Genomic DNA, 15,071 nt, shown 5'->3' on the forward strand with positions numbered 1-15,071 from the left:
TTTTTCTGCTTGCTTCTTTGCTTCCCTGGCCTACAAAAAATATGAAAAAGAATCAGAAGTCCAAAATAGCATGTTAAAGAAACGTATATTTGTGCCTCTCCTTTTGTGACAAAGAAAGAGGCAGTACTCTACATTTGTGAAGCTTCTCTTACTCAAGGACCATTTCTGGGTTGCATGATATAGATCGATAGAATGAACTACCAGAGGGTAAGTAACCAATATGAAATCACAAAAAAATATTTGAAAGGGCACACATACCTTCTCCTCCCAACTCGCTATGTTTTTTTCAAGATCCCTGTTTTCGTTTTTAAGGTTATTAATCTTCATCTTGATTTGGTCTAAAGTAACTGAAAGGAGAAAAAAGAATTTTAAGATAATTAGCAAAAACAGCGACATTGAATAATCCCAATATATTAGCACCAGAGTACATTCTCTGACACTTGGGTGTCACTAACTTGCTAGCATTCCCATTGTGCCTGAAGGAAGCATGTTGTAGCAGCATTTGAAACCTAAGACATTCTATATCAGTGAGATTCCTACTTAAAATGTTTTTTCAAACATAAAAAAAAGAAAACAATCGAAAGCTTTCTCATTTTTCTCCCACCTGTAAGCACCATTCTTGGAAAATTCAAACCTTGCATATGCTAATGTCATCGCCAGAGATGTGACCGAAAAATCAAGCATCCTAGCAACTAACATCTCTCTCCTCCAGTGATTCAGATAGATACAAAAGCAGGTCCCTGCAAACAACACATAATGAGCAAAACTATACATTGTTCCTGCTCAGTGGATCGTCCACTTCCAGGTCCTACTTGGAATTCCACACAAGGAAAGCTCAAGATGTCAGGTGAGTGACAACTCACAGGCCTTCAGAAACTTTCTGCTGCTCCCAGATCGCCTTTCATGGACCCCAGGCTGGGGGCTCTGGAGGACCAGTTCTCTGCTATAAACACATTTGGGTACAATCTCCACGTTACAGAGAGTCTTTGGAGGCCCTGGATAATGCACAAGCCTGAGAAGACAAGCTTTTTTTCATCACAACAGGAGAATGTTACCCTCCACCCTTAAAGGAAAACAACACTCATGAGGAGACTGATGGCAGCTGCATAACACTTGTAAGGTCTAGAACACAGACTCCTCTAAGAGCCACTTAATTTTCTCATCGTGGGGCACCTGGGTGGCTCAGTTGGTTAAGGGTCTGCCTTCTGCTGGGATCAGGATCCTGGGTCCTGGGATCACATCCCACATCCAACTCTCTGCTCAGCAAGGACCTGCTTCTCCCTCTCTGTCTGCCTCCCACTCTGCCAGCTTGTGCTCTCTCTCTATATATATCTAGTGAATAAACAGAATCTCTTAAAAAATAATTCTCTCATCTTGCCTCAAAGTGCAAACTTCTCTTCTCCTGACCCACTGTGAGTGCTCTCCTGCTCTGAGACCTCTCTTCTCACCAGAACCACTTCCACACTCACAACAACGAACAACGACATTCAATGGTTTCCTAAGTGCCAGGTGGCCACCCAGGCCGTCAACAGCCAGCACCATGGAATCACCACAATCCATGATCCCCACACACTATCCATTATCCCCGCTGGCACAGGCTTTATTCCATTCATTCTCCCCTGGCAGGCAACGACCCCTCCACTTCAGACTTAAAACCACAGTTTACTTCTCTCCTGTAACACACGCTCTGTATGGCGATATCTGCCTTCTTCCCTATGTGTAGCCATTTTGCTAGACTCAGAGAGTTTTCTCCTCTTGACATTTCACCAAGAGCCAGCTCATGGTGAAGTACTCACTCCAGACCTCACGCTGTCATCATCACTTGCCTCCTAAACATGTCTCTGCAAAATTACACCTTGTATTCTCCCTAGTCCCACGAAGAGTTCCTTCTCCTGGTCTCTTAGAGATGGCAACTCCCTCCACACTGTCACTTAGACTCCACATGGGGAAGAGAAGCATTTTCAAGACTTAAGTCAGTGAGACATCAGAAGTCACCATATTTATCCCTCATCAAATTAAACACACATCAAATACGGGTACTGAGAATTTTTGGCAAAGAAAACTGAAGCCCCAAATCTTACCTTCGTATTGTCGAGGCTTTATCTAAGAGAGGAAGAAACAAAGATAAGCTGGATGACAAAACATATTATGAGTAATAATCTATAGTACAGATAGTACCACAATTATAATCCAAAGATATGACAACAATCACTTTGCTTAGCAGCATGAATTCACAGGATTAAAAAGGAAGATAAAATTAGAATTTCTGATGAAGTCATCATGGTTTACAATCAATTTATGATAACGAGCACAAGTTGTGTTTAACTTATTTTTGCCCCCAAATTCTATTCACATAGTAGTCAATGAATGTTCAACCTCTTCAATTTTGACAAGGGATCATGCAGACATTGAAAAGATATCCTTTAATTCATTATTTCCCTAGCTATTTTTTATGTTAGTCACCACACAGTCTGTCATTAGTTTTTGTTTTCTTGTTTTTTTTAATTTATTTTTTATTTATTTTCAGCCTAACAGTATTCTTTGTTTTTGTACCACACCCAGTGCTCCATGCAATCCATGCCCTCTCTAATACCCACCACCTGGTTTCCCCAACCTCCCAACCCCAAGACTTAAAACCCCTCAGATTGTTTTTCAGAGTCCATAATCTCTCATAGTTCACCTCCCCTTCCAATTTCCCCCAACTCCCTTCTCCTAACTCCCCATGTCCACCATGCTCCACCAATAAGTGAAACCATATGATAACTGACTCAGCATTATTTCACTCAGCATAATCTCCTCCAGTCCCATCCATGTTGCTAAAAAAGCTGGGTATTCGTCCGTTCTGATGGAGGCACAATACTCCATAGTGTATATGAACCACATCTTCCTTATCCATTCGTCCGTTGAAGGGCATCTTGGTTCTTTCCACAGTTTGGCAACTGTGGCCATTGCTGCTATAAACACTGGGGTACAGATGGCCCTTCTTATCACTACATCTGTATCTTTGGGGTAAATATCCAGTAGTGCAATGGCAGGTCATAGAGAAGCTCTATTTTTAATTTCTTAAGGAATGTCCACACTGTTCTCTAATGAGGCTGCACCAACTTGCATTCCCACCAACAATGGAAGAGGGTTCCCCTTTCTCCACATCCCCTCCAACACATATTGTTTCCCGTTTGGTTAATTTTGGCCATATCTCAATGTAGTTTTAATTTGAATCTCCCTGAGGGCTAGTGATGATGAACATTTTTTCATGTGTCTGATAGCCATTTGTATGACTTCATTGGAGAAGTGTATGTTCATACCTTCTGCCCATTTTTTGATATGATTATCTATTTTGTGTGTGTTGAGTTTGAGGTGTTCTTTGTAGATCCTGGATATCAACCTTTTGTCTGTACTGTCATTTGCAAATATCTTCTCCCATTCCGTGTGTTGTCTCTGTGTTTTATTGACTGCTTCCTTTGCTCTGCAGAAGCTTTTGATTTTGCTGAAGTCCCAAGTTTATTTTGGCTTTTGTTTCCTTTGCCTTTGGGGACATATCTTGAAAGGAGTTGCTGTGGCTGATATCGAAGAGATTACTGCCTATGTTCTCTTCTAGGATTCGGATGGATTCCTGTCTCACGTTGAGGTCATTTATCCATTTTGAGTTTATATTTGTGTATGGTATAAGAGAATGGTCGAGTTTCATTCTTCTACATATAGCTGCCCAGTTTTCCCAGCACCATTTATTGAAGAGACTGTCTTTTTTCCACCGTATATTTTTTCCTGCTTTGTCAAAGATTATTTGTCCATAGAGTTGAGGGTCAATATCGGGGCTCTCTACTCTGTTCCACTGGTCTATGTGTCTGTTTGTATGCCAGTACCATGCTGCCTTGGTGATCACAGCTTTGTAGTAAAGCTTGAAATCAGGTAACGTGATGCCCCACATTTTATTTTTGTTTTTCAACATTTCCTTAGCGATTCAGGGTCTCTTCTGATTCCATTTAAATTTTTGGATAATTTGCTCCGGGTATTTGAAGAATACTGGTGAAATTTTGATTGGAATGGCATTAAAAGTATAGATTGCTCTAGGCAGTATAGACATTTTAACAATGTTTATTCTTCTGATCCAAGAGCATGGAATGGTCTTCCATCTTTGTGTGTCTTCTTCAATTTCTTTCTTGAGTGTTCTGTAGTTCTCGAGTACAGATCCTTTACCTCTTTGATTAGGTTTATTCCCAGGTATCTTATGGTTCTTGGTGATATTGTAGATAGAATCAGTTCTCTAATTTCCCTTTCTGTATTTTCATTGTTAGTGTATAAGAAATCCACTGATTTCTGTACATTGACTTTGTATCCTGCCACATTACTGAATGGCTGTATGAGTTCTAGTAGTTTGGGGGTGGGGTCTTTTGGGTTTTCCATATAAAGAATCATGTCATCCGCAAAGAGAGAGAGTTTTACTTCTTCATTGCCAAATTGGATACCTTTTATTTCTCTTTGTTGTCTGATTGCTGTTGCTAGGACTTCTAATACTATGTTGAACAAGAGTGGTGAGAGTTGTCAACCTTGTCGTGTTCCTGATCTCAACGGGAAGGCTGCAAGCTTTTCCCATTGAGGATGATATTTGCTGTGGGTCTTTCATAGATAGATTTGATGAAGTTCAGGAAAGTTCCCTCTATCCCTATACTTTGAAGCGTTTTAATGCATCGGATGCTAGATTTTGTCAAATGCTTTTTCTGCATCGATTGAGAGGACCATGTGGTTCTTCTCTCTTCTCATACTAATTTGTTCTATCACATTGATTGATTTGCAAATGTTGAATCATTCTTGTAGCTAAGGGATGAATCCCACCTCGTCCTAGTGGATAATCTTTTTAAAAAGCTGTTGGATCCTGTTTGCTAAGATCTTGCTGAAAATCTTAGCATCCATATTCATCAGTGATATTGATCTGAAATTCTCCTTTTTGGTAGCGTCTTTGCCTGGTTTGGGAATCAGGGTAATGCTGGCTTCATGGAAAGAATCTGGAAGTTTTCCTTTGGCTTCAATTGTTTGAAACAGTTTCAGGAGAATAGGTGTTATTTCTTCCTTGAAAGTTTGGTAGAATTCCCCTGGGAATCCGTCAGGACCTGGACTCTTGTTTTTGGGAGATTTTTGATCACTGCTCCAATCTCATTACTAGACATCGGTCTATTCCGGTTGTTGAATTCTTCCTGGTTCAATTTTGGGAGTTTATAGTTTTCCAGGAATGCATCCATTTCATCTAGATTGCTAAGCTTATTGGCATATAAACTGTTGATAATAACTTCTGATGATTGTTTCTACTGCCTTGGTGTTTATTGTGATCTCTCCCTTTTCATTCATAATTTTATGAATTTCGGCTTTCTCTCTTTTCTTTTGGGTTAGTGTGACCAATGGTTTATCGATCTTATTGATTCTTCCAAAAACCAGCTTCTAGTTTCATTGATACGTTCTACTGTATCTCTGGTTTCTACCTCATTGATCTCAGCTCTAATCTTGATGATTTCCGTTTTATGTGTGGAGTTGGTTTGATTTGTTGTTGATTCTTCAGTTCTTTAAGGTGTAGAGACAGCTGCTGTGTTCTGGAATTTTCAATTTTTTTGATGGAGATTTGGGTGGCTATGTATTTCCCCCTTAGGACCACCTTTGCTGTATCCCATAGGTTTTGGACCAAAGTGTCTTCATTCTCATTCGTTTCCATGAATTGTTTCAGTTCTTCTTTGATCTCCTGGTTGATCCAAGCATTCTTAAGCAGGGTGGTCTTTAGCTTCCAGTTATTTGAGTTCCTTCGGAACTTTTCCTTGTGATTGAGCTTTAGTTTCAAAGCATTGTGATCTGAGAATATGCAGGGAATCATCTAAGTCTTTTGGTATCAGTTGAGTCCTGATTTGTGACCAAGTATGTGGTTTATTCTTGAGAAGGTTCCACGTGCACTTGAGGAGAATGAGTATTCTGTTGTTTTAGGGTGGAATGTTCTGTATATATCTATGAGGTCCATCTGGTCCAATGTGTCATTCAATGCTCTTGTTTCTTTATTGATTTTCTGTTTCGATGATCTGTCTATTTCTGAGAGAGGCGGGTTAAGATCTCCTACTGTTAATGTATTCATATCAATATGACTCTTTATCTTGATTAACAGTTTTCTTGTGTAATTGGCTGCTCCCATATTGGGGGCATAGATATTTACAATTGTTAGATCATCTTGGTGGTTAGTTCTTTTAAGGATTATGTAGTGTCCTTAGGTATCTCTGACTACAGTCTTTAGTTTAAAATCTCATTTATCTGATATGAGAATTGCTACCCATCCTTCTTTTGAGGCCCATTGGCATGAAAGATGCTTCTCCATCCCTTCACTTTCAGACTGGGTGCATCTTTAGGTTCAAAATGGGTCTCTTGTAGACAACATATGGATGGGTCCTATAGTTTTATCTAATCTGCAACCCTTTGCCATTTTATGGGAGCATTTAGGCCATTTTCATTGAGAGTGATATTGATAGATATGTTTTTATTGACATCGTGCTACCTTTTAAGGCTTTCTTCCTGTAGATTGTCTCTATATTTCTGTTCAATACTATTCTTAGGAATTTTCCTCTTTTATAGAACTCCCCCCTTAAGATTTCCTGCAGCGTTGGCTTGGTGGTTGCATAATCTTTTAAGCCTTGCCGGTTTTGAAATCTCTTTATCTCTCCATCCATTTTGAATGTCAGTCTTGCTGGATAAAGTATTCTTGGCTGCATATTATTCTCATTTAGTGCCCTGAATATCTTGCCAGCCCTTTATGGCTTGCCAGGTCTCTGTGGACAGGTCTAATACTATTCTCATGGGCTTTCCTCTGTAAGTAAGGAGCCTCTTAGTGCTAGCGGCATTCAAGAGATTATACCTACAATTATGATTCCTCAATTTGACTATCAGGTGTCTTGATGTTTTTCTGGAATCTATAATCTTGGGTAGAGAACATTTGGCCTCTAGTACATGAATGCTGGTTCCATTCACTAGATTGGGAAATTTTCATGAAGGACTTGTTCCACTATATCCTCTAGACTTCTTTCTTTCTCCTCCCCTTCAGGAATTCCAATAATTCTGACGTTGGAACGTTTCATGGCATCATTTATTTCCCTGATTCTGTTTTTGTGGTTTCTATTCTGTTTGTTCCAGGCTTCCTCTTGATATTTCTCTCTATCTGTTTGTTTTCCAGATCACTAATTCTATCTTCTGTCTCAGTTACCCTAGGTTTTAGAAAATTTAGATTAGATTGGAACTCACTGAGAGCATTGTGAACATCAGCCCTGGTAACTTTTAACTCTGCCCTAACATTGTGAACATCCTGTCTGGTCCCTTTCAGCACGGCCCTAATCAATTCCGTTTGGTCATCCATGGCTTTCTCCAACCTATCTATTGCCTGGATAAATGTTAACCTGAATTCTCTTTTCGACATATTGTCTATGTTGATAGCCCTTAGCTCTGTTGTGGAAAGTCCATCCTCTGTATTTTTCTCTGTTGGGATTCCTCCTCCTAGTAATTTTGGTGAGAGATGACTGAACAGATGTAGCTGGATATATCGACCGTGGTGCTGTCAGGGTGCACTCTGTAACACTTCTGAGCAATCAGGATTCCCCACCAAAATGAGAGAAAAAAGACAAGAAAAAGAAAAAAATAGGAGATAGAGAGAGACAGGAAAGAAAGGGAAGATGAAAGAGTGGCCCATTATGAGAAGAAGCATAAGCCATGACAGAAATGACAGCCCAAATGCGCCCCAAGGAAAGATTTATGAGGTATACAAACAAAAGACAAACAGAAAGACTGATAAAAGTATATAACAAGAGAAAAATATGTAAATATATGCAAATACATGAATAACCTTGTTGAAAAGAACCCCAAGTGTAAGATTTATATACTATCAGGACAAACACAAAAACACAGAAACACTGGTGGAAGAAAAAGATGGGAGAGTGGTTATAAATTCTCTGTGTGGGCAAGGAAGGTTGTTTTGATCCTTGCTGGATGTAATTGATATCTTTGTTAAAGGACTCAACTTTCCTAGGATAAAGGGATTAAAAATGGTTTACCTCTAGGGGTAGTATTGATTGGGGAATGGGGATTTCTTTGAAGTTTAACTCTATATGAATATTAGAAAATAAAAATAAAAAAGGAATAAACTCAGCTAAACTAAAAATTTTAAAAATTCAAAAATAGAAGTGCAAAGAGAAAACACGTGTGTATGCAACAAAAAGTTTAGGTTGGAAATTTATTATGGAATTTCATGTGCTGGACAGCTCTCTGTGATGGTAAATCGGTTAAGCAATTATCTATATACAAAAAATGAGCCAGAATAGTGGGAACACATTAAAAATAAAAGTTTTCCTATGAAGTAGTGGTGGTGTTTCTCTTGTAGTCTTTTTTTTTTTTTTTTTTCCTGGTTTGTTTTCTTGGGGAGGTGCCTGCCACGTTGGTTTTCAGTCAGTAATATTCCCTGAGTTAAGTCCTCCAGTCCCTGTCTAGGGAGTGGGCTCTGAGGAAACTGGTTTTTTCAGGCTTTTGTTTTCTGGAGCTTTTTATGTTTCTTCACCTTTTACCCTCCTCTCGCCTTAACCTCTTTTGATGGTTTTTGTCCGTTTAGAGGAAAGCAAACTGTACCCTGACCTCCCTCTCAGAGAGAAGCCTCAGTCTGTTCTGTGGGTGTTGCAGAGCCCATATAAACTTCCCCTTGGCTGCTGGCAGAGTAGGTTCTGAGTCACGGTTCCTGGGGATGCAGGATCTTCTGCTTGTACCCAAAAGCATGGCAGTGGCGTCTGTCTGGGATCTCCAGAAGGCCAGAGAGGTCCTAAGCATGGATCGCACACTGAGATTTTCCCGCTGCTCCAGGCTGGGAGTGCCTAGTCTTTCTAGGTCTAAGAGCACCTGGCTTGCATGCACCTCTTTTGGGGGAGGCTGTGCATCGCGTGCACATCTCAGGCTCTGAGAACGGGTGCAGGTCCAAAAGCACCAGGCTGGGCCTTCATGCACCTCTCTCCTGGGAGAGTTTGGGGTGCCTTTGTTAGGCTCTGAAACAATGGCGCATATCAAAGAGCGCTGGCTGGGCCTTTGCACCTCTCTCAGGGGAGGATGAGGGACATGCACATTAGAGGCTCTGTAGCAGGGCTCACACATTCTGCCATCCTGTGTGGCTCCCATCCCCTTACAGGAGCCAGAACCCAGGCAATCTCGGGTTTGCTGGCGGCTCTGGGACCAAGATCTGGTTTCTTTGTCACACTCTCTCTGGCTCAGATGCAGGGGAGGCTGTCCTGGGACCGAGGACTTAAGCCCCTGTCCCTAGCTGCCCCGATTCCAACAATTTACCACCCACGTTCCTTTGCTCTTTTGGAGTGCTTTCAACCAGTCTCCAAGTTAATGCTGGTCCCCAGACACTGGGCACGCTCGCTCGTATTAGGGTATTACTTTCCAACTGGTCAGCTCTGGTGGCTCCCTCCCCCTTTTGTTTATCTTGCAATATCAGTCCGCCTTTCCCACTCCGCTTTACCTGCCCATTGGCGTCTTCTGCCCCTGCTGAGATCCAGATGTGTAAAATTCTGATCTCATGCTGATTTCATAGGTGATCAGAGTTCTTTGGTAGGTAATCAGCTCGCTTTAGAGTACAGGTTGAAAAGGTGCCTCTTCCTACTTTCCCGCGCCATCTTGTCCCTTCTGTCATTAGTTTTTGATGTAGTGTTCCAGGATACACTGTTTGTGTATAACACCCAGTGCTCCATGAAATCGGTACCCTCCTTATTACCCATCACCAGGCTCCTCATACCCCTCTCCTCTAAAACCCTCAGTTTGCTTCCCAGAGTCCATAGTCTCTCATGGTTCATCTCCCCCTCTGACTCTTCCCCCCCGATTCATTTTTCCCTTCCTTCTCCAAATATTCCCTATGCTATTCCTTATGTTCCACAAATAAGTGAAACCAAAGGATAATTGACTTTACCCACTGGACTTATTTCACTTAGTATATTTCCCTCACATTTTTGCAACCCAGTATCTGCACTGAAGTACAGAATTTGGGATTATTTAAAAAATACTGAAAGAAAGAAAATGGAAGGAAGGAGGAAAGAAGGCAGGCAGGCAGGCAGGCACGGGAGCAAAGGCTGTGTCAAGGATATGCCACCTCTTTCCTTCTCTACAAAGCTATCTTGAAACCTTACAAAGAGTTGGCTGTTTGCTGAATTCACACACAGTTATGACATATCAGGTGCTATGCAGTTTCCCAGACTGTTTAAATGCAGTGTCATCAAAAAGAAGTAAAAGCCATCAGATGAGATAAAGAGTGGCCCATTATGAGAAGAAGCATAAGCCATGACAGAAATGACAGCTGATGGTTCCAAAAAGGGAAGTGAGGCAATTCAGATTTGAGTCACCCTCATGTTATTATAGCTCAACAACATCTAGGCAAGACCTCACTTTGACACCATTAACATATTTCCTGTTTTAAAAGGTTTACAGGATGATGAGAGGCTGGGGCCAACCTGCAAATCTTGCCAGGATATTGGAATATCACCATGCTATCAATAAACCAGTCATAGTATGTTGTTGGGGAGAGTGCATCAGGGGAGGGAAATCAGAAAGCCATGGTTATTCCTTTGATTTCACATGTTGATTAGGAACCTCTGAGCTCCTGTGGCCTATGTCACCAGCCCCATGGGCAGGGGAAGTGGAAAGGTCGATGGCTACACCAAATATATAATATTTTTCTTTTCTCTTTGAAGGGAAGTTTTCTCCATTGTGAGGGAGAGGGGGAATAGTCCCCACGGAGAAAGAAACTCAAAAGAGTTCTTTCTTCTTACAAAGGTCTGCCCTCAAATGAAACTATGTCTCCAGAGTCTAAATGGGGTTTTCCCAAAGACTCAGCCACAGAGGTGAGGGAAATCCTCAACTCCAGTGCCATCTCCTCCCTGTCTCACCGGCGAGGACCTCAGTCTAACTCCGAGCCAGAGAAGCAGAAAACCTCACCCTAACTCCCACTTACCTCCCTTCCTTCAGCAGGACACAGTATCTAGCTTTCAACACAACCCTACAAGGCATGCTGCAGGTAAAAACCATGACAGCAAGCACGAGAATCACACTTCCTGTGGCAGAAGTGATGGGGAGAGCAGGCTGGACTTTCAAGTCTCTTTGATGTAAGATACTGGGTCTAAGGGAAAAGTGCACAAGAGGAAGAAGAGATGGTAAATGTGGGCAGAGATAGGAAGCCCTAAGATTGTAACATGTTGTCTAGAAAGACAACAACACCATTATAAAAATCAAGAGTGCTTGCGCTGGCTTCATGAAGAGACTCAAAATAAACCAGAGGAAAGAATCATTGACAGGAAAGAAACTTCCAAAAGAGAAACACAAAGACAAAAATTACACAGACAACACAGAAAACCCAAGACTGATAGGTCATTACAAAATGTGTAACACACACATAACAGGAATACCTATTCCTATAGGAGAGTGGACGGAGAGCTATTTGAAGGAATAATGACAGAGGATTGTCTGAAATTAATGGAGTTACCTAATCAAGATCCAGGAAAATCAAAACATTGAAAGAAGGATAAATACCAAAACACACACACACACACACACACACACACACACACAAACAATAAACCAAAACCACCAATGTTTCCTAATCTAGAATATTCAGCTACAGATCATTAAAGACAAATAAATTGTTCTGGAAATCTGGAGCAGGGATTGGGAGTGGGTGGGGAAGGGGAGAGGTGAGCAGTAACACCTTATCCAGAGAAAAGGATAAGAACGACATCACACTTCTTTTCAGAAACCATGCCATCAAGAAGGATGAAGTGTTTATACTGTTTAAAGGAACATTGAGCTAGAAATCTGTGGCCAGTGAAATGGTCCTTCAACACACACCACACAGTAAGGAAACCCGTCAGGAATAATGGCGGGCATTATTTCAATGATGAAGGGGTCAATTCTCCAAAAAGACACAACAATTTCTAATGCGTGTGCATCAACAACAGAGTGTCAGAGCACATGAAACAGAAACTGAAAATACTGCTGGTGGGAACAGATGAATCCATTCCTACAGCTGGAGAATTCAAAATCCTCTTATCCCTCATTGACAGACCCAGAGATGCAGAAGATCCATGAGAACACAGGTGAAATGACCAGCATCACCCATCCACCCCATCCACTATCATCGGCAGAATACTTCATTCAACAATGAGGTATAGACATTCTGCTCGGGCTGACATGAAACAGTCACTAAGAGAGCCAAAATTCGGGGCCATACAACACATGTGAACCACCAAAGGAATCGAAATCACCGGAACTATGCTCTCAGACCCCAGTTGACTCAAACTAGAGATCGAGAACAGAAAGATAGCTGGAGAAATGACCAGAGAGAGAGAGATTCAACAGCCCACTTCTAAAGAAGACATGGGTGGAAGGGCAGGTGGGTGGAGGGATGGGTGAAGGAGGTGAAGGGAAAGAAGAGCGCACTTCTTCTGCTGAGCACTGAGAAATGTACAGAATTGCGGAGTCATGTTGTACACCTGAAAGTCACATTACACGGGTTTGCCAATTATGCTTGAACTTAAAAAAAGAACATATGGATCAAGAAGTCACTTCAATAGAAATTTAAAACTACATACATCAATCTAGGTGATAATCAAAATTGACATATTAGAGGGAAATTTGTAGTACTGAATGGACATAAAAATGTCCAGGGACTCTAACATTTTTTGCTTATTTATGAGTGAAAGTACAGAAGGTACATTAATATACTTACAGCGAGGATGGTTCTCCAGAGGTATATGAGAAAGGCACAAGTTCCCAAGAAGGCAGTTAAAATGAGAAGCTTCCACAGAACTTCAATCCCATGAGGGCCAAGACAGAAAGGATCAGGCAAGGAAAGGACAAGCTGAAATACCATTTGAGACAATGAGGAATCTCAAAGACTTTTACTGTGTATCTGTCACAAAAAATCAACTTTACAAACCCTCAGTCAGCCTCCAGGAGGTGAGCATACCTCTTAACTAGCTCCTCCTGGAGGAGAAGGAGCACAGAGGCATTTCCAAGGAGCTGGGGCAAACTTTTGGCAGTGATGAGTGTGTTTACCAACTTACCATGATGATGGCTTCCTTGTTGCTTCCCTATGTCAAATATCAACAAAAAGTATTCTTTGAAAAGATGTTGTGATCATATATACATTATGACACACTAAAGCTGCAGGCAAAATCTAATAGACAAATCTTAAGAGATTTTATTTTATCTACAAGCACATTGCAACTGTTTTTTCTATAGCTAACAGAACTTGAGAATTTATAAGCCAACATAAAATAAACAAGGTAAGTCAATGTAAACTTAGAATAGGTAAGGAGTCAGTGACTTCTATTGTATATCCATGGAGGACCTGGAAAAACTCCTTTGGACCATTTCCAAAACTACACCCAAAATTTAAGGACGAATGAGGGAAAGCATGAATAGAATTTGTACTAGAGGTACAAATGAGCACATTATATGGACACATGTTTATAGATCAGGACATAAGTGAGAGAGACAGGAGGCTGCTCGTTAATACGACATGTGATTATTGCCCAATAAAAATAAATCAGAGTTACTGATTAGTTTCTGAAAACACTGATGTTTTCTTTCAATGCTCACTCTGATTCTGAATCGCAAACCCAGTTGTCAGATTTCTGAAGTACATAATCAGGTGATCATGTATGTTCTAAGCATATCTGTGAGGGTTAGTATCTCCAAAAAGCCAATGGAAGCAATTCATGTTCCTATTTCTTGGTACTGTAAGTAAATCATGCAAGAGCAACTTAAAATTTAACTTTCTAAACAGGGAAAATATTAACAAATGTATTTATTTAATTTAAAGAGAGATGGGAAAAGGCAGAGGGAGACTGAGTAGCTGAGTGGCAGCTGAGCAGGGAGCCCAACCAATCCCAGCACCCTGGCATCATGACCCAAGCCTAAGGAAGACACTTAACTGCCTGAACCAACCCAGGTGCCTGTGTATTCTAATACAAAATTCCTGGATACAAACACCGAGGCTAGGAACACATCATTTTACGAAAACTACACTTAGAAGTATTTCAGGAGAAAAGATACTAACAATGCAATTCATACTAATTCACACCAAGCTTGAATTTTGTGCAAACACACCTCTCTAGAAAGGAGCTACTGAAATCTAAAACATTTTCCTCTTCAGCCCTCACAGCTGAGGTCAGGAAAATGTGTGCTGGTGGGAAACGTACACTGCCTTTAATAGCCACTGGAAGAGAGCAGTAGCTGTCAGCACAATGGTTTGTCATGGGGATCAAATGCACAAAAGACAGAGGCTGTCTTGTCAGGAATGTAAAACACGCCCAGCTGTGGGCACACAGTACATCTGGCAGCTGTCTGGATGCTGATATCAGTAGCTGAGTCTTAACTAGAGGACAGCCAGTGGGGCCAAAAACTCTAGGTTCTCCGACAGTGGCCATGAGCAGGTGGAGGTGAGAAATGCAACACCAGTTCATTTAGGCAAGAGTTCAGAGATGAGGAAGGGTGAGAAAGGTGAACTGATCCATGAGATGCAGCCCAGGTAGAGGGGAATGATTCCAATCCAGACGACCAAGAAATTCCCTCTTCTGAAGACTCCAATGAAACAGAATGGGGTCTACTTTGACTAGAGGTCTTCATGTGGGATGGGTCTGCCTCAATACAAGCATCCTTCTTGACTACTGACACTTCCAGATCCCTCTTTCATAATCTGGTGCAAGCGGATCTAAAGTAGTCTACTTATTTCCAGGGGTGTTCCCTAACTGTTGGCTGACTCTCTCTCTTTCTCCTGGGGGTACAGGGTTTACTTTTTCATGACAGAGTGAAATATTCATGCTGGGAACCACGTATTTCTTTATATTTGGACAATCCTAAGGACATCCAGAACTTTCTTATTTTGGGAAAATCAACACACTGCACATACTTGGTCAAAGAAAGGACAACAACTCATTCACTTTCCTAATCACATCACTCCTAGTGATTTTCCTGTGACATATATCCCAGCAGGTTGTGGTCTATTAGTGTCTTCTGGGATTCTC

The 15,071-nt window shown here is 41.2% G+C and overlaps 1 protein-coding gene across 1 annotated transcript in view; it reads right to left on the bottom strand.

The window, feature by feature from the left end:
- Window positions 1-2: 2 nt before the first annotated feature.
- The window catches only part of LOC123391627 (glycine, alanine and asparagine-rich protein-like), a 47,936-nt gene continuing 32,867 nt past the window's right edge, over window positions 3-15,071 (bottom strand). The window contains exons 3-6 of the mRNA XM_045078486.1: window positions 12,770-12,901; window positions 2,082-2,103; window positions 259-347; window positions 3-30 (exon numbers count right to left, since the gene is read on the bottom strand). Coding sequence (XP_044934421.1) covers window positions 12,826-12,901 — 76 coding nt within the window. The 3' untranslated portion in view covers window positions 3-30; window positions 259-347; window positions 2,082-2,103; window positions 12,770-12,825. The remainder of the gene's footprint in view (window positions 31-258; window positions 348-2,081; window positions 2,104-12,769; window positions 12,902-15,071) is intronic.

This window comes from Mustela putorius, unplaced genomic scaffold (genome assembly GCF_011764305.1).
Source record: "Mustela putorius furo isolate JIRA1106 unplaced genomic scaffold, ASM1176430v1.1 tig00000267_pilon_pilon_pilon, whole genome shotgun sequence".
Lineage (NCBI taxonomy): Eukaryota > Metazoa > Chordata > Mammalia > Carnivora > Mustelidae > Mustela > Mustela putorius.